This window comes from Caretta caretta, chromosome 5 (assembly GCF_965140235.1).
Source record: "Caretta caretta isolate rCarCar2 chromosome 5, rCarCar1.hap1, whole genome shotgun sequence".
Taxonomy (NCBI): Eukaryota; Metazoa; Chordata; order Testudines; family Cheloniidae; genus Caretta; species Caretta caretta.
This window is the reverse complement of record NC_134210.1, coordinates 65031305-65052150: the sequence shown is the minus strand read 5'-3', so window position 1 is coordinate 65052150 and position 20846 is coordinate 65031305. Positions and strand designations below refer to the sequence as shown.

Below are 20846 nucleotides of genomic sequence, written 5' to 3'. Positions count from 1 at the left end.
GTGACTCTGGGAAATGTGCAGGTCATAATGGATGGCTTTGCTGTAATGGGATTCCCTAACTGTGGTGGGGCCATAGACGGAACCCATATCCCTATCTTGGCACCAGAGAACCAAGCCGGCAAGTACATAAACTGCAAGGGGTACTTTTCAATAGTGCTGCAAGCACTGGTGGATCACAAGGGACATTTCACCAACATCAGTGCGGGATGGCCGGGAAAGGTACATGACGCTCGCATCTTCAGGAACTCTGGTCTGTTTCAAAAGCTGCAGGAAGGGACTTTATTCACAGACCAGAAAATAACCGTTGGGGATGTTGAAATGCCTATAGTTATCCTTGGGGACCCAGCCTACCCCTTAATACCATGACTCATGAAGCCATACACAGGCAGCCTAGACAGTAGACAGGAGCTGTTCAACTACAGGCTGAGCAAGTACAGAATGGTGGTAGAATGTGCATTTGGATGTTTAAAAGCGCGCTGGGGCAGTTTACTGACTCGCTTAGACCTCAGCGAAACTAATATTCCCACTGTTATTACCGCTTGCTGTGTGCTCCACAATATCTGTGAGAGTAAGGGGGAGACATTTATGGCAGGGTGGGAGGTTGAGGCAAATTGCCTGGCCGCTCATTACACGCAGCCAGAAACCAGGGCGGTTAGAAGAGCACAGGAGGGCGCGGTGCATATCAGAGAAGCTTTGAAGACCAGTTTCATGACTGGCCAGGCTACGGTGTGAAAGTTCTGTTTGTTTCTCCTTGATGAAACCCCCCACCCCTTGTTTCACTCTACTTCCCTGTAAGCTAAGCACTCTCCCCTCCTCCCTTCGATCACCACTTGCAGAGGCAATAAAGTCATTGTTGCTTCACATTCATGCATTCTTTATTAATTCATCACACAAATAGGGGGATAACTGCCAAGGTAGTCTGGGAGGGGTGGTGGAGGAGAGAAGCACTGGGAGGGGTGGTAGAGGAGGGAAGGACAAGGCCACACAGCACTTTAAAAGTTTAAAACTTTTTGAATGCCAGCCTTTTGTTGTTTGGGCAATCCTCTGGGGTGGAGTGGCTGCGTGGCCGGAGGCCCCCCGACCGCGTTCTTGGGCGTCTGGGTGAGGAGGCTATGGAACTTGGGGAGGAGGGCGGTTGGTTACACAGGTGCTGTAGCGGCGGTCTGTGCTCCTGCTGCCTTTCCTGCAGCTCAACCATACGCTGCAGCGTATTAGTTTGATCCTCCAGCAGCCTCAGCATTGAATCCTGCCTCCTCTCAACATGCTGCAGCCACTTTTCAGCTTCAGCCTTTTCTTCAGCCTGCCACTTACTCTCTTCAGCCCGCCACCTCTCCTCCCGGTCATTTTGTGCTTTTCTGCACTCTGACATTGTCTGCCTCCACGCATTCGTCTGTGCTCTGTCAGTGTGGGAGGACAGCATGAGCTCAGAGAACATTTCATCGCGAGTGCATTTTTTTCGCCTTCTAATCTTCACTAGCCTCTGGGAAGGAGAAGATCCTGTGATCCTTGAAACACATGCAGCTGGTGGAGAAAAAAAAAGGGACAGTGGTATTTAAAGAGACACATTTTATAGAACAATGGGTATACTCTTTCATGGTAAACCTGGCTGTTAACATTACATACACAGCACATGTGCTTTCGTTCCAAGGTCGCATTTTGCCTCCCCCCACCACATGGCTAGCCCCTCACCCCTCCCCGTAGCTAACAGCGGGGAACATTTCTGTTCAGCCACAGGCAAACAGCCCAGCAGGAACGGGCACCTCTGAATGTCCCCTTAAGAAAAGCACCCTATTTCAACCAGGTGACCATGAATGATATCACTCTCCTGAGGATAACACAGAGAGATAAAGAACGGATGTTGTTTGAATGCCAGCAAACATACACTGCAATGCTTTGTTCTACAATGATTCCTGAGTACGTGCTGCTGGCCTGGTGTGGTGTGGTAAAGTGTCCTACCATGGTGGACGGAATAAAGCTACCCTCCCCAGAAACCTTTTGCAAAGACTTTGGGAGTACATCCAGGAGAGCCGCAAATGCCAGGGCAAATTAATCATTAAACATGCTTGCTTTTAAACCATGTATAGTATTTTAAAAGGTACACTCACCAGAGGTCCCTTCTCCGCCTGGCGGGTCTGGGAGGCAGCCTTGGGTGGGTTCGGGGGGTACTGGCTCCAGGTCCAGCATGAGAAAAAGTTCTTGGCTGTCGGGAAAACTTGTTTCTCCGCTTGCTTGCTGTGAGCTATCTACAACTTCATCATCATCATCTTCCTCGCCCCAAAACCTGCTTCTGTGTTGCCTCTATCTCCATTGAAGGAGTCAAACAACACGGCTGGGGTAGTGGTGGCTGAACCTCCTAAAATGGCATGCAGCTCATCATAGAAGCGGCATGTTTGGGGCTCTGACCCAGAGAGGCCGTTTGCCTCTCTGGTTTTCTGGTACGCTTGCCTCAGCTCCTTACGTTTCACGTGGCACTGCTTCAGGTCCCTGTTATGGCCTCTGTCCTTCATGCCCTGGGAGATTTTGACAAATGTTTTGGCATTTCGAAAACTGGAACAGAGTTCTGATAGCACGGATTCCTCTCCCCATACAGCAATCGGATCCCGTATCTCCCGTTCAGTCCGTGCTGGAGCTCTTTTGCGATTCTGGGACTCCATCATGGTCACCTCTGCTGATGAGCTCTGGCCAGCGTGGCAAGCTGCAGGTGACCATGCAAACAGGAAATTGAAATTCAAAAGTTTGCGGGCCTTTTCCTGTCTACCTGGCCAGTGCGTCTGAGTTGAGAGTGCTGTCCAGAGTGGTCACAATAGTGCACTCTGGGATAGCTCCCGGAGGCCAATACTATCTAATTGCATCCACAGTACCCCAAAATCGACCCGGCAAGGCCAATTTCAGCACTAATCCCCTTGTCGGGGGTGGAGTAAGGAATTATTTTTAAGAGCCCTTTAAGTCGAAAAAAAGGGCTTCATCGTGTGGACGGGTGCAGGGATAAATCGATTTAACGCTGCTAAATTCAACCTCAACTCCTAGTGTAGACCAGGGCTGAGCAACCCTGATTTACACAAGTTGAGGATATTCTAGACCCCACATTTGTTTAGCTTTTCCCTCCTCTCCATTCTCCTAGTCCAACACTGGATTTTAGACTACTGGGTTTCATGTTGTCTTTCCACATGGAACTTGTATACCAAAACTGGATTATAACTGAAAACTCATAAGGAATATATGCATTTTCAAACCAGTACAGATCAGCAGTCCATCTAGTCTTCAGCAGAGTTGTGTCTGTAAAACATTGACACTAGTAAATGTTTTTGTAGACTCACACTATTAAACTGTTTCAATTAAACCATTGTCTAACTATTTTAACCCTAATTAAGAGTCCTTCCTTCCTATTTCAGAGCCCATTGTGTGAGATATGAAAGGAACTGTTACACATTTTAAATGAGTCTTACAAACAGAATTAAATCAATACTGCACTGAAAACATACACAATTAGATTTCAGAGTGGTAGCCGTGTTAGTCTATATCCGCAAAAACAATGAGGAGTCCTTGTGGCACCTTAGAGACTAACAAATTTATTTGGGCATAAGCTTTCATGGGCTAGAACCCATTTCATCAGATGCATGGAGTGGAAAATACAGGAGCAGGTATAAATACATGAAAAGATGTGAGCTGCCTTACCAAGTGTGAGGTCAGTCTAACGAGACAATTCAATTGACAGCAGGGTACCAAGGGAGGAAAAATTACTTTTTAAGTGGTAATGAGAGTGGTGCATTTCAGACAGTTGACAAGAAAGTGTGAGTAACACGAGTGGGAAATTAGTATTGGGGAAATTAGGTTTAGGTTTTGTAGTGACCCAAGCACTCCCAGTCTTTACTCAGGCCTATTCTGATGGTGTCCAGTTTGCAAATTAATTCCAGTTCTGCAGATTCACGTTGGAGTCTGTTTTTAAGTTTTTTTTGTTGAAGAATGGCCACTTTTAGGTCTGTTATTGAGTGACCAAGGGGATTGAAGTGTTCTCCTACTGGTTTTTGAATGTTATGATTCCTGATGTCAGATTTGTGTTCATTTATTCTTTTGCTGTATGCCTTAACTGCTTCACAATCTAGTCAGTGAGGCTTGCGTGATTCAGCATTGAAGACTCTTCCTGCTGAATATGAAGTTTGCTTAGAATAAATAATATGAATCAAATCATGTGATTCATGCGCCAAATTAAAAAGCTGACATTCATGGATGGAAAGAGGATAAATCTGCAACTTCTACGTTCAGAAGTACATGAGTACCAGCACAGCTTATTTGGCAGTAAAAGTCATGGGGATAGTACTTAAATAATTGATGACAGCGTGGTTGCTTTGTAAATTCCTAATCTGCCATTTGCAATCATACCTAAGAAAATCCATTGATCTTCTGTGAAAATTGCTTTCTTTCCTGAGTTAATTGTATCGTTTATAATTCATAGTGTAGCAATTTGAGAGTCCTCTTAAAAGAAGGGTTCTCTGTGTATCTGAGGTGCAGTAGTGCAATGTATAGAATATACTTCTGGGAATTTCCATAGTGGTGGTGTTGTGGCTTTTTGTGCTTTTAATGAGGTGCATTCATCTGGTTTCTTTAGAGGTCATGCATAGATCTGAGTGCAGGCACTCTGCATAACATAGGATAAAAGTGAACGTTTACAGTACAATTTACTTGACTTTTTTAATGAGAAGTAGCGCAGTCACGTTCTGAGTTCCTCGCATTGTTTTCACCTGGTTATCTAATTGTTAGATATTCTTTGCACTCAGTGCCTCCACCAAGCAGCCAGGTACATAAACTAACAGACATTCCCTACGATCTGTAAGACATTACTCATAATAAAGGAAGAAAATCAAAGACTGACAGATTATAAAGCTAAACAAACATTTTATTCCCAGAAAGAATAAGGGGAAACTAAAAGAAAGGAAAGGGACCAGACAAGGGACTTGAGGCTGTCAACCAGTTGCACAGCAAAAAATGTGAACTACTTCTAAGTTAAGTAAAAAATAACTAAAATGCCCCCGAAGTGTCCCCACAGGACTTGCTGGTTGATGGAGCTGGAGCTCAATGAGAAGGGCTGGCATCTCTTGCTGGGAAACTGATGAGTAGCCCTTTCAGATGAAGGGCTTCCCTGGCTGCATTAAGCCCTGGCTGTCCCATGGTACAGGAAAGGCCTAACAGGCACAGTTGGCAATCAGTCCTTCCAGGTGTGGCTGAGTCTTGAGGTTCATTTTGTCCTTTGTGCAGCTGGGGGCTCTGAATCAGTCTCAAGCCCTGTGGCTTGAGAGAGAGACAAAATAGCACCTCCCTTTCTGCAGCATCCATCCAGCACCCTCAAGCTGTTTGTGCCTCTCAAGCACAGACACGATTTTTGTAACAGGTTATGCAGAAGAAATCAAATTCTGGAGTAGAGGGGTTCCTTAACTGTACCGGAGGGCAGAATGGGGGTTAATATGTTCAGATATGGAAGAAATACACTCACGCAAATCGGTGCAATGGAGGTGTGGTGCTCTGGGAATAAATCAGAGTCGTGTAATGAATTAGGCTGTTGTTTATAAGACCTCTGCCTTATTTGTTGTAGAGGTTGGAAGGTGCGTACGTATGGGATATGTGGGAACACGTGGTCCAAGACCCTCCCAAAACATAAGGTCCAGCCCCCCCTAAACCAAGGGAGAGGAACTATTGAGCTCAGGCTCCAAATGATTACTTAGGGCAACAAATGAAAAACAAGGAGTGGGAATGGAGGTCAAAGGTTGAAAATTAGGGAACCAGAATGGGACACTCCAGGCAGTGCGTGCCCCTCCTCAGAAGCATCTAAGGCAGCAGTGGATGCTGCCCACAAAAACTACACTCGGTGACATGATTTGACAAGAGACTAGAACTATGCATCACAGTCATGGAGTACCACTCTCCCCACTCTAGCTTCCCTTGTTGTGTGATGGATGGCCATCTTGGCCAGTGCCAGGAGAAGGTTGATGACTTTGTGGGACCACAGATGGGGTGTGTTAGGATAAATACAAGAGGGGTAAAGTGCAGCCAGAACCTCAGTAAGAGTGTCAGAAGGAGTCAGAAGAGGGGCTACAGCCTGACACACACTACTTCAATGTGCACCAGGGTCTCTCTCTTGCTGCAGAAGGGACAGGTGTCAGGGGACTCCATGAGTTTCAATGCATTCCTATCCGGAGTTGTGTTGCTAGTGGTGTTGATCTGTAATTCAGAAGAGGAAGGAATAGTTCTTCCTACTGTAGGATTTCCTTCACTGTCTGTACAGTCAATGGCTGCTTGTACAGTAAAGTGGGCTGCTAGTAGTTTGATCAAAATAATATTTTGTTCGCAATGACAAATTCTACTGCAATGAATTATGGTCCATTGTCCATCAATAATTGTTATGGAATACAAAAATGACCAAAAGTGCACTTTGGTTTCTCAGTAACATTGTGAAATATTATGTCTTTCAAGTATATTATTTCTATATACCAAGAAAACTAGTCAACAGCAATCAGGTAATGCTGTCCTCTGAATTCATATAGAATCATAGAATATAAGGGTTGGAAGGGACCCCAGAAGGTCATCTAGTCCAACCCCCTGCTCGAAGCAGGACCAATTCCCAGTTAAATCATCCCAGCCAGGGCTTTGTCAAGCCTGACCTTAAAAACCTCTAAGGAAGGAGATTCTACCACCTCCCTAGGTAACGCATTCCAGTGTTTCACCACCCTCTTAGTGAAAAAGTTTTTCCTAATATCCAATCTAAACCTCCCCCACTGCAACTTGAGACCATTACTCCTCGTTCTGTCATCTGCTACCATTGAGAACAGTCTAGAGCCATCCTCTTTGGAACCCCCTTTTAGGTAGTTGAAAGCAGCTATCAAATCCCCCCTCATTCTTCTCTTCTGCAGGCTAAACAATCCCAGCTCCCTCAGCCTCTCCTCATAAGTCATGTGTTCCAGACCCCTAATCATTTTTGTTGCCCTTCGCTGGACTCTCTCCAATTTATCCACATCCTTCTTGAAGTGTGGGGCCCAAAACTGGACACAGTACTCCAGATGAGGCCTCACCAATGTCGAATAGAGGGGAACGATCACGTCCCTCGATCTGCTCGCTATGCCCCTACTTATACATCCCAAAATGCCATTGGCCTTCTTGGCAACAAGGGCACACTGCTGACTCATATCCAGCTTCTCGTCCACTGTCACCCCTAGGTCCTTTTCCGCAGAACTGCTGCCTAGCCATTCGGTCCCTAGTCTGTAGCTGTGCATTGGGTTCTTCCGTCCTAAGTGCAGGACCCTGCACTTATCCTTATTGAACCTCATCAGATTTCTTTTGGCCCAATCCTCCAATTTGTCTAGGTCCTTCTGTATCCTATCCCTCCCCTCCAGCGTATCTACCACTCCTCCCAGTTTAGTATCATCCGCAAATTTGCTGAGAGTGCAATCCACACCATCCTCCAGATCATTTATGAAGATATTGAACAAAACCGGCCCCAGGACCGACCCTTGGGGCACTCCACTTGATACCGGCTGCCAACTAGACATGGAGCCATTGATAACTACCCGTTGAGCCCGACAATCTAGCCAGCTTTCTACCCACCTTGTAGTGCATTTATCCAGCCCATACTTCCTTAACTTGCTGACAAGAATACTGTGGGAGACCGTGTCAAAAGCTTTGCTAAAGTCAAGAAACACAATAAACACAATAAATCACAGCTAGTCTCTCCCAAGGTCTGGTGAAAAAATGCACTTTCATAAAGCTCATTTCTCTGATATCAAATATGCATCAAACATAGCCAGAATCCTTTCATAGGCATTTTTGTGACTGTCTTCAGTAAAGTTAAAGGATTCAAAAAAATGGTCTTCCTGCTTTCCCCATAGCATAAATTAGATTCCTGAATGTCTCCAGTTTCCTGGTGGAGCTTTGTAGCAATTTGAAATGTTGCAAAAATACTGCTTCCAGTCTGTCCATTGTGAAGGTTTATCAAAGTTTATGTTCTCTAGGGCATGTTGATGAGATCCTGCAAACTTTATTGCTTTGTTCCTTTTCTTTGCAACCATTGTTGTTTTGTTCTTTCTATTTGTTCTCCCCTGGCACTAGTTTACTTCTGACATCATGCCATTTACTTCTTGTACACAGAAGGTTGCAGGGCTGCTTCTAGCAGGTCAGGCTTCTGTATATATATATAATATATAGACTGACTACATAGCTTAGTTTTCAGAAAGATATACACCAGATCTTCCATAAGATCTTTTAATGCTCTGTTAGGTATGGGTAAGGTTAGGTTCAATAAGGTATTTTACATACAGCACCACCTGATCGTTCAACAGTATAATACAGTTTAGCATTCCATTCCATAGACAGACAATCTTAATTTGGCATGTTCTAACTTTCTAGGTGTGTGTGTGTGTGTGAGAGAGAGATTGAGATTTACATGCATACACTGACATGCTTTCAGGTTTGACTTCAGTGTGTCTTTATATTGTTAGTACAGAGAGTGAACACCTAGTTGTCTCTGTGCTACTTCCATAAGAGCCTATGGCATGGTTACCCAATAGTTAATTCCAGGTGAAAGGACTGCTTGTGTATGAGAAGTGTTTATTCCAAATCAGAAATGAGTACAAACTGAGAAACATCTTCAGTTTTGGAAGAATAAAATACTGTAATTCAAAGCAAATGTAAAGAAGCAGAAAAAATCCTAACACAAATCCCCATAAAATAGGACCAGAGAACATTATGATTAATGACTGTGAGGAGCAATGAGAACACACAGAGACATACTCTCTCTCTCTCTCACACACACACACACACAGAAGTACCTAACCCACCAAAAACACAAAAATACCCAAACCAAAAAAAAAAAATAATAAAAAAAATCCCAACAAAAACAGGAGTTTGTTCCCTATCATATCTTTTGTACACTGGATTCTTACTGATCCAACAAGTATGCTGACCCTCCCTTTTCAATTTGTATTAATTACAAACTCAAAACAAACAAAAGCTCCCTAATAAACTAATTTCTATTTGAAGAAATTAATTAACATCCTTACCTGCAAACAGAAGAGGATTAAATTTTTGCTGTACTCTTGGCACAGGAGACAACAAGGTCAAACACTCCATTTGCCTGAATTTTCAGCACAGCATGTGGGAAATTGAATATGCAGCTGCCATTTTTAAGTTGAGAGAATGATGCCTATCTTACTCTGCTAGGAGTGCATACAAGAGCACCCATCCTACTGAACATGCACTGTGTATAGAATTTGTCAACTGTCAAAGTACTAGTATTTAAAAAACTATAGGTATATGTGAGGTCAGGAACATGCTAGAATCACAAACAGTTACATGTGGGACAGACAAGATTGTCCAGGACCATTACAGGCTGTTGTATCCTTGCTTTGCACTCTTCACGTTTTTCACATAAATGTTAATGTGACTTGCTTTAAAGAGATTAATAGAGATATGACAAATCTGCTGCCATCATGCTCTGTTGGGGGCTGTTGCTTCTGAGTTGCTGGGTCCAACCTGATGTACTTTCAAGCTTGATTTCAATGTATCTTTATATGGTTTGTACTGGACACCATGAGAATGAATGTCTTGCTATAGCTGACCATAAAATAGGGCTTTGAGTATTCTTGAGTTGGCCTTGTGAAAAAGATGCACAGGCCAACACAGCTGAGTTTTTATGAGCATGCTTTGAATGCCAGAGATCCAACAGTGATTAAGGATTTTGATATTCGGACTCTTGTCCTACCCTTTGACCCTGAAAACAGACTGAAGGCAGTAAGGATGGATCTCACAACTCTACAGAAGCATTGGGAGCACAACTTTCCAATAGACATTTAGCTTAGTGATTATTTTAACACTGCTATCATTCCATAGGTCATGAGACAGCATTCCAAATGCAAAGCTGGCCTTGGCCATGCAATGGGTAATCTCATCATCAGTTGTGGTATTCAGTGACAGCATACTCCCTATGTAGCAAAACTTCCCCATGGACTTCAGCGGAGAGTTGTTTATCTAATTCAGACCAACATGTACATCTCTCAGAACAGGTTGGTCCAATACTTCCATTTTCTTTAGGCCAATTGTGAAAACAAAGGAATTGACTGCACAAGTGAAGTGATCAGTTAAAAACTGAATGTCATCAATCGTGTAGGCAACCAGTGCACCATCATCAGCAAATAACTTCAGACAAACAGACCAAACTCCAACAGAAACTCATGGAAGTATTTCCCTTAGCTATAGAAGCCTCAGTGGAAGTTGAGACAGCCTGGAAACATTTTTAGGATATGACCTATATTATGGCTGCTGAAGTTCTCAGCTTCGTTAAGAGGAAACTGTAACATTGCACTCCATTTGCACATCAAAATATGCTTATGAATGTATGATGTAACTGGAATATGCTTTATGCAAAAGGTCTCTTGTAAGGTAACACTACAAAGCTTATAATCTACTGAGTGTGTTCATCCTATTTGTCTGCATGTATTATATCTATGTGTTGAGTTAGCAGAATAAGATATAAACTTGTATCACTGATGAAACATATTAAGTGGACGCCGTTAAGGGTGCTCCAGAAACGATCAGTTGTAAATGGCCTTAGTTACTTGAAAGCCTTCCTGTGTATGTGTGGGCCAGCAATGGGGAATGGGAGAGTAGGGGTCTTACAGTGATATGTGACCGTGTCACCTGATAATGAAGTCCATCTTAAATCTGGTACTTTTCAATTTAGAAGGAGAGGTGGGGAACCAGAGAGACAAAAGATTCCTGCCTTGTGCCAAAGCTATAAAAGAGGATTGAGCAGGACAAAAGGGGCTGCCAGTCATGAGAAAACCCCTGCTTACCACCTAAGATGTCTGCTGGAACTAACAAGGACTGTACAAGGGGAAAAGATTGGGCCCTGAGTAGGAAGGAGTCTAGTCTGTGAAAAAAGCTTATTGGAACATCTCTGAGGATGAGATATTACCTGTAATCAGTTTCTTAATGTATTAGGCTTAGACTAAGAAAGGGATAGATAATAGGACAGAAAATATCATGTTGCCTCTATATAAATCCATGGTATGCCCACATCTTGAATACTCTGTACGGATGTGGTTGCCCCATCTCAAAAAAGATATATTGGAATTGGAAAGGGTTCAGAAAAGGGCAACAAAAATTATTAGGGGTATGGAACAGATTCTGTATGAGGAGAGATTAATAAAACTGGGACTTTTCAGCTTGAAAAAGAGACGGCTAAGGGGAGATATGATTGAGGTCTATAAAATCATGATTGGTGTAGAGAAAGTAGATAAGGAAGTGTTGTTTACTACTCATAACACAAGAACTAGGGGTCACCATATTAAATTAATAGGCAGCAGGTTTAAAACAAATAAAAGGAAGTATTTCTTCACCCAACACACAGTCAACCTGTGAAACTCCTTGCCAGAGGATGTTGTGAAGGCCAAGACCATAACAGGGTTAAAAAAAGAACTAGATAAATTAATGGAGGATAGGTCCATCAATGGCTATTACCCAGGATGGGCAGGAATGGTGTCCCTAGCTTCTGTTTGCCAGAAGCTCGGAATGAGCAACAGGGGATGGATCACTTGATGATTACCTGTTCTGTTCATTCCCTTTAGGGCACTGGTCACTGTCGGAAGACAGGATACTGGGCTAGATGGACCTTTAGTCTGACCCAGTAGGGCCATTCTTATGTTATGTTCTTATGACTTGCGAGTTTGTTTTATTTTGCTTTTGTGACTTACTTTGTTGTGTCTGTTATTACTTGAAACCACTTAAATACTAATTTTTATACTTAATAAAATCACTTTTGTTTATTAATAAACCCAGAGTAAGTGATTAATGGCGGGGAGCGAGCAAGCAGCTGTGCATATCTCTCTATCAGTGTTATAGAGGGCGGACTATTTATGAGTTTACCCTGTACAAGCTTTATGCAAAGTAAAACAAATTTATTTGGGGTTTGGATCCCATTAGGAACTGGGTGTCTGGGTGCTGGAGACAAATAACTTACAGAGCTGTTTTCAGTTAAGTCTGCAGCTTTGGGGGCATGGACCGGACCCTGGGTCTTTGTTGTTGAGCCAGATATGCTAGCTTGCTGCAAGACAGGGTTTCGGAAGTCCCAAGATAGCAGGGAAAATGGGCTCAGAGGTAATTTCAGCACATCATGTGACAGTCCCAAGGGGATCTCTGTGACCGAACCAGTCAGAAACATCAGGACTCATTTGATGAGAATGACCTGAAATGTGTCAACTCTTGAACTCCTAGGAAGCCTAGGAGCTAGGAAGGCTACATATCCAGTGAGCAAAACAGATGATCCAGCTCAAACTTTGAAAAATGAAAATCTAGTGCGGGGAAAAGAAAGTGGTAGAGTTACAACTGGCAGCAGACCAGACACCAAAAGCTTTTTTTCTGGCCTTTGTGCTATCTATGGCCACAGGTTCAATGGGATACCCCTCTATGCACACTGGACAACAATCAACGCTTAACTGGAAAAAAAAAAAAAAAGAAATACTTTCCCAATGATGGAACATTTCCGTTAACTTCTTAATCACAATTCCAATATTTCTTCCACAACACCCATTAAAAAGAAGAACTTGCAGTAGCACCATCTTATGAGACCCTAAGAGCAATCAAGCAGATGTCAAAAAGGAAAGCATATGGACAGGATGACATTTCAGCAAAGATACATATGCAGGGTGGGTATCACATTGCAAGGCACCTCACATGGCTCTTGCATTATCTGCGACCAGAAGTCAGTGCCACAGATTCAAGGATGCCAACCGTGTCCATCTCTATAAACATAACAGTGATAGGGCAAACTGTGATAAGCACAGATTTCTCTACTCTCTCTTGCTGGGAGAATTGTTGCACAGGTCATATTGAATAGACTTACCTCCCATCTTATGGAAGCCATCGTCCCCAAGTCTCTGTGGATTTCAGTCAGGAAAGGGCACTTTAGACACAATCTTCACAGCCCATCAGCTTCAGGAAAAGTACTGGGTGCAAAACCATGGTCTTTATATTGTTTGTCAACCTAGCTAAAGCTTTTGGTGCTGTAAATCGTAAGGGACTCTGGAAACTTTTGTTCATCTTTGGATGCCCTGCAAAGTTTATTTCTATAATTTGGACCTTCTATGATGGGATGATAGCCAGACTGGTGGAAAATGCTGAAATAAAGAACTCCTTTATGGTCACCAATGTTACCACACAAGATTGCATGCTGGCTCCCATGCTCTTTTCCATCCTTTTTTCAGCTACGCTTAGGGATGCATTTTATGACATTGACAGAGGAGTATTTATCCAGTTCCACACCGATGGGAAGTTGTCCAATCTTCAGTGCTTCTGTGCTCATGCAAAAGTACCAGATTTACTCAAAAAGGAGCACTGAATATTCAAATACATTAAATGTGGGGTATGGGTCTATTTTCATATTGCAAGTTTTCATTTAAATACACCTGCTTCAAAATGGGTCAAAATTCCAGTTTGTTAAATTAGTTTTGCTTTAAGCTTTTAAATAAATATAATGAATAGAAATGGAAAGGATATTGTGTCTGTCTACATACCTCCACAGGTAGCTGCATTCTAACAGTACAGCTGGTATCCCACAGTCCTCTTGTTTACCAGAAATGATCTCAATGCAGTTCTTGAGTTATAACAGTAAACCTTTTTGTTTGAACTATCCCAGTCTTCATTTTGTACCTTTTCCCATCAACATTTGTTATGGGTGGTTAAAACATTTTATAAACTTTTATCCACTTCGCTACAGTTGAACTCACTAACTGGAACCTAACAATCTACCCCAATTCTACAACAGGGCTTATGTGCTTAAGTGCTTTACTGAATCTAGACTTAAATCTTGATTAGTTGGTGAGACTGCAATATTGAAAATAATATTGAGTTATAGCTAGTGTGGGTAGCAGAGTTATTTTGAAGTTAACTAAAGCACATCATTTGCAACTAAAAAGGTTTCTCCTCTAAATATGCCAGGTTGAGTACAGAAGAATCCATCTTAACTAGAGCTATTAGAGAAATAATTGAATACTTCAGGGGATTGATAATGAGATATAAAGCCTTTCATGTCTAAGTCATCAGTTCAAATCAAGACCAGCTGGCAATGAAAAAGCTATTATCTGATGGCTGTTCGGGGTTATATCTCTGTGAACTGAATCTGGCTCTCCCAGACTAGTTCTTTGTAGATTGGTTTGGCTTAGAGTCACTCACTCAGTTGATGATTTTTTAATGAGATTATAAGTTTGGTTGATAAAGGTAATAGTGTTGATGTAGTGTACTTAGATTTCTGTAAGGCATTCGACTTGGCACTTCATGACATTTTGATTTTAAAAAAATTAGAATGATATAAAATTAATATGACTCACACTAACCATTTTCATGTGCTTTCAATAAATATCACTAGTAAATCTCCATATCACATTAAGATACCGTAGCTATTCATATTGGCAGATTATTGTGGTGCAAGTCTTACCACACAGACCAATAATTACAACCCCCCACAGACCAATAATTACAACACAGAATAGACAGATTAGATTACCGGGTTCTGACAGAGTTACGAATATTAATTTTATGGCGGTCGATTACTCACAGTTAACTCACACGATTAACTAAAAAAATTAATCGCGATTAATTGCAGTTTTAATCGCATTGTTAAACAATAGAATACCAATTGAAATTCATTAAATATTTTTGGATGTTTTTTACATTTTTGTATATATTGATTTCAATTACAACACAGACTACAAAAGGTACACTGCTCACTTTATATAATTTTTATTACAACTAATGATAAAGAAAAGAAACAGTATTTTTCAATTCACCACACACAAGTCCTGTAGTGTAATCTCTTTATTGTGAAAGTGAAATTTAAAAATGTAGTTTCCTTTTTACATAACCGCACTCAAAAACTAAACAATGCAAAACTTTAGAGCCCACAAGTCCACTCAGTTCTACTTCTTGTTCAGCCAATTGCTAAGACAAACAAGTTTGTTTACATTTACAGGAGATACTGCTGCCCACTTATTTACAAGATCCCCAGAAAAGTGAGAACAGGCGTTTGCATGGCACTTTTGTAGCAGGCATTGCAAGGTATTTACGTGCCATATATGCTAAACTTTGCATGCCCCTTCATGCTTTGGCTACTATTCCAGAGGACATGCTTCCATGCTGAGGACGCTTGTTTAAAAAAAAAAAAAATTAAATTTGTGACTGAACTCCTTGGGGGAGAATTGTATGTCTCTGGCTCTATTTTATCTGCATTCTGATATATATTTCATATTACAGTAGTCTTGGATGATGGCTCAGCACATGTTGTTCATTTTAAGAACACTTTCACTGCAGATTTGACAAAGGGAAAGAAGGTACCAATGGGAGATTTCTAAAGATAGCTACAACACTCGACCCAAGTTTTAAGAATCAGAAATGCCTTCCAAAATCTGAGCGGGACCGTGTGGAGCATGCTTTCAGAAGTTTTAAAAGAGCAACACTCCGATGCGGAAACTACAGAACCTGAACCATCAAAAAAAAAACCAACCAACCAAAAAACAACCTTCTGCTGGTGGAATCTGACTCAGAAGATGAAAATGAACATGAGTCGGTCCGCACTGCTTTAGATTGTTATTGAGCAGAACCTGTCATCAGCATGGATGCATGTGCTCTGGAATGGTGGTTGAAGCATGAAGGGACATATGAATTTTCAGCTTATCTGGCATGTAAATATCTTGCAACGCCAGCTACAACAGTGCCATGAGAACACGTTATCACTTTCAGCTGACACTGTGAACAAGAAGTGGGCAGCATTATCTCCTTCAAATGTAAACAGGCCCTTTCGATGCTGATTCCCAGTTTACAATTACATTTCAAGATCTATCAGTTAGCCATCCTTTAATCTATGTAATGTGAGCCATATTAATTTTATATCATTCTAATTTTTTTAAAATCAAAATGTCATGAAGTGCCAAGTCAAACGCCTTACAGAAATCTAAGTACACTACATCAACACTATTACCTTTATCAACCAAACTTGTAATCTCATTAAAAACTCATCAACTGAGTTTCCATAAACCCATCTTTTTTCATAAACCCATGTTGATTGACATTAGTTATATGACCTTCCTTTAAACTCTTTACTTACTGAGTTCTATATCAGCCACTCCATTATCTTGGAATATTTTAAAGAAAGGATTACAGGATTAAATGAAGGCTTCTTGCTCTACCATTTTTGGGTGGCTTTGAATACCAAGGACCAGATCTTTGGCAGGTGGAAGTCAGAGTAGCTTCACTGATGTCAATGTAGCTATACTGACTTACATTAGCTGAGAAAGTGGCCCCTGGAGCCAGATTTTCCACTGTTACACCAGCTTTACGTCAGCGTGACTGCATTTGTTAGAGAAGCTAATGGAACAATTATCAGTCATAACTGGTTGACTAGAATGGCCATAACACTACCATATTTCTCAGGATCCTATCAAAGACCACTTTAAAACCTACATAAATGAAGTGTCATACAAATGTTAGGAATATTGTAAACATTTTATTGGTGCACTTAGGCAGTTTTAAATAATGTTTACATACAATAACTCACATTCATTTAGTCAAATATTTCAAACAAAAAAACCCAAAAGAAAACAAGAGGCAGTAGTTTGGCACAGAGCTTTTTCAAGATAGGGAAAGAAACTCAACTAAACTACACAAAATCTAGCCATACTACAGAATTCACACATACATAAGATGATGATGTTTATATGGACTTAAAATATTACACTGGCAAAAATAAGTGAACGTATTCCAGATTGGTACAGAAAAGTATACAATACATATACACAAATAGGGAATTAAAATAAGCAGAAAATACCCTGTTTTAAAAGGGAATCTCCTTTCCAAATAGTTTTGAATTTTAGTGCACACCCCTCTGAATTTAGAGTATTTCTGTATGTACAAAGAGGTACAACAAATTGTTATAGTATTTATTGCAACAAACTAAGCATACCATAATATACACACTTTAAATACCCCCCCAACCCTGTTGATATATTGGCTTCTTATTCCTCCTGCATAACCTCCTCTTTCTGTTGATTTAAGATTAATTTCTCTCAATGAAAGGCACATACTTATCTGCAACAGAAGAAACAGAGGTGGTAATCTTTAAACATATACATTTTTAAACACCTTTAAAAACAAAAGAAATTAAAATATTTTTGCTCTGATTAAACCTGTCCAAAAACCCAATAACTTCTGGTACTGATAAAAGGAGTCTGCCTCATACATAAAATATCCTTCCATCGATTTGTTATACTGTATAATGATGGAATAGTGCATTTTGAAGGATGATTTCTCCATGCTAGGTTTATCTTTACAAAAAGAATAGTTTAAAGACTTAAGATTCTATAGTATGTACTGCAAAGTATGTATTGTATTTAGGAACCAAGGATTTGTCAATCTGAGTTCTTTTAAAACTAATATTGTGTTTCCACAATATTCAAATACACCAGGTCTGATCCCTTTCAATCCAAACATGTTCACTATTATGATCTACTGAAATGCCCTATTTCTAAGTAACAAAGGCTTTTGTGGTTTTTTCCCCTGATTCACAACTTCAGCAGTAAACTTCTTGGCTGGCTAACGTCAGGATGTTTCACCTGCACAAAGTAGATGCTTCTTCTTGTAAATCTTGAAGAGGATACTTGAGGGCTATATTCTAACCTCTGGGACTTTTGCAAGTAATTTGAATGCCAACAAGTATTCTCTAATGCAGGTTGTCAGGTGTTTGTTTTACACGGTGTTTTGTTATTTTAGAGAACCAGTGTGGCAAGTCTTTCTGAAGAAGCAATTTATAGCTTTTTATCTTATCTTACAGAAGAGATAAAATACAAACACCTGTTTTTCCATGACATTTGTCTACAGCTATCAAAGTATCCCACAGCTGATTGTTATCGGGAACTTGGTTTCAGTTTTCAGTGCTGTTGGTTGTCTACTTACAAGTATGTCAAATTGCAGTTCCAAATCATCCTGTACTAACTCTACTGGCTCAACCATTTGTTTCACGACACAGTTCCAAATTGCCCTCCTTGTTTATAAAGCCCTCAATAGAGGAACTCCAGCCGACCTCACATATCTTTTCTTTAGTCCCCTTCTACCTAGCACCAGACTCCCCATGGTTATTTCACACGAATTTGACATAGTGCAAGCACATAAACCTTTGTAGCTCCTCCCAGCTAGAAAAACCTGTATGCAATCTTAGCCTCAGGAACACCATTTATTTTCAAAAAGTTATTCTTTCGTATTTCTCTTGCTCACTTCCATTTTTTAAATTTTAAAATTAGGCAACTACTTCACTCCAAATTGTTTTTGAATAGTTAACAGATACTATACAAATTCAAATCATATGTCAGTCACTAGATTCTTGCAATATTGAAGTACACCTACATACATTATAGCCAGTCATCCTTAAATAGGAAATTTTGTTTTTGTGTTACAATTTTAATTTCACTGTAGCATGTAGTAATTTGTTTTTACCTAAACAATAAAAAAAATAAATGAATCAGTCTGTAGAACAGAAAAGGGTTTATCAGTTTTAAAAATAAAAATAAAAAGGTTTTCCTGTATAATCTGGGTTGGAGTTGCAGCAGATTTCTATGATAAAAATTTTGTGCACATCAACACCACCAATGATAAAAAAAACCTTTGGAAGTAAAATTATACCAGTCAGCCAGATGTTCAGATGCACTAGGTGCCTTCTCTACAGGCAACTGCAAGATTCTCCTCCATCCCTAAATCAACTCTCTAGGCCTTTAAATCCTTACCTGTCATTCCTTTAAGAATAATACAGATCCCGATAACCATTAAAACATACTGGTTGAAAAGTGATGAGTTTCAAAAGATTTAATTACACCAGTGCTTGCCATGAACCTACCAAAAGTCCAACCAGAGTCAACACGCTCCTAATCATGAAGATGTACTTTTTAAGCATCCTACACCCAGGTTTCAAATTTCTGCACTAATCCTCCAAACAATGCCACTGAGCAGCAATACTCAGTAAATACTGTGTGTAAATGGGAATGTTAACTTAGCAGCAACTGTTTGAAATGTTATTCTCTACAGGTAACTCAAATGGACTACCTGAACAAGCAATGGAGGAAAACACTGGAAGACAAAAAAAAGGGGGGGTGGGGTGGGAGGGAAGAAAGAGGGGTCCTAATAAGCTGCTGAATCAACCTCTTGCAAAGGCTGAGAGTTTCTCTACAAGATTAAATAAATTGTGCAATATGAGATAATGTAGCAAGCCTCTGATTTACATAGATTTTCAAGATTAATTTCTTCTTATATTATGGACTGGATGAAATTGGAAGCCCCTGGAAGCCATTTGCCCTAGCTTTTCATCCTGAGATGGTGGCTCAAGACACTTGAATAATGAATTAGGACTTTGTAGCTCTCTTTCCTTTGCAAGACAAAAAAGAACAAGTTCAATTCTCTGCAACACTTTTACCTTAATATTTCTTAAATATGAATGTTTAGCAGGCTATTCTCTTCTGGAGACATTTATGCTATGTCTGTGCTGTGTACATAGTACAACTATAATTTTCTAAATTGGTTAACTGAAACTCTAGGTAAGTGATACTCAGACTGAGGCTTGTGAGCCGCAAGTGGCTCTTTAATGTGCTAAAAAAAAATGCCAGAGACACATAATATGTTATTAACCAAGTATAGTTGATAAAATAATAACACTTGGTCAGTCATTGTGCTGTGAGAATAATATAGATAGAGAGAAGTAAATGAAACAATTCACACTACCGTGGCTCTTTTGGGGAATGTTGATAGCTAATTTGGCTCTTAAGTCTGAGTATCACTGCTCTCTGTTAACTTAAGTTTGGTTAGTTTGTCCAGAGTTACTCTGTCTCAAATCACTATTCTTGCAGAACTCAGATTCTGCAAGCTAGTAAACTGTTGAGGTTTCAGTCTTGTGGAGTACAGCAACTCTACAGAGCAAATATTAAGCTGCAGTCTCCTCTTATAAAAGTGGAAGCAAACACAAGTGATTTTCAAAACAGAGCATGAGCATATCATCACCATGCTAGTATATTATACAGCAAGTATAGGATGGGTCAAAATCCCTTAATCCACGTAATAATAAGAACAAGAATATTTAAAAAGACTGAAGACAGACAAAACTGAAAAGAAATTTTGCTTTGGGCTTTGCAAGGACACCATTAGTAACACATGAAAATAGATTTTTAAAAATAAAATGCTTTTCTATCTAGGTTCTGATACTGTTCCCATCACTGTGGCACCTAAAGCACCTCAAACTGATTTCTTAGTGTGTATCACTTTCCATTGCATTGCTAGTATGGTGCTATAATCACTTTTACCATGGAGAAGTCACATTTCGTTAAATTTTCTTATAAAAACGCCATCTCAAAGTAGTAGTGTGAATTTTACAATGGATAGTCTCTTCGTATCTAACAACTGCGTCAAGGAACAACTGTTATTCTCCGGTCCAGTACATGGTTGGTTCCCATAACCACCACTATTTTCTTTAGTTTTCTTAGATTCAGAACAAAAAATGTCTGGTTCTATTTTCTGACTGAAGCATCTTATTAGAATCTTCAGCAGCAAGATGTGTTTCTTATTTACATTAATAGCTGCCAGAATGTATAGCAATATAAGCAGATAAATTAAATGTGGGTAACAGCTGTCATTCTAAAGACTACAAAATGTTTTTCAAATGAGCAATTTTAATTATTTATTTTATAATTTAATAGTTTATCATCTCTGAACTGTTGGAAGGAAGGTTCCAGTTTCTAGCCACTGCATTGGCAACCTAAGTTCCAGAGGTATATTTTGAA

The 20846-nt window shown here is 40.3% G+C and overlaps 1 protein-coding gene across 1 annotated transcript in view; it reads right to left on the bottom strand.

The window, feature by feature from the left end:
- Window positions 1-16517: 16517 nt before the first annotated feature.
- FAM174A (family with sequence similarity 174 member A) overlaps window positions 16518-20846 on the bottom strand; it is a 39560-nt gene continuing 35231 nt past the window's right edge. Inside the window, exon 3 of the mRNA XM_048851414.2 lies at window positions 16518-17118. Coding sequence (XP_048707371.2) covers window positions 17115-17118 — 4 coding nt within the window. The 3' untranslated portion in view covers window positions 16518-17114. The remainder of the gene's footprint in view (window positions 17119-20846) is intronic.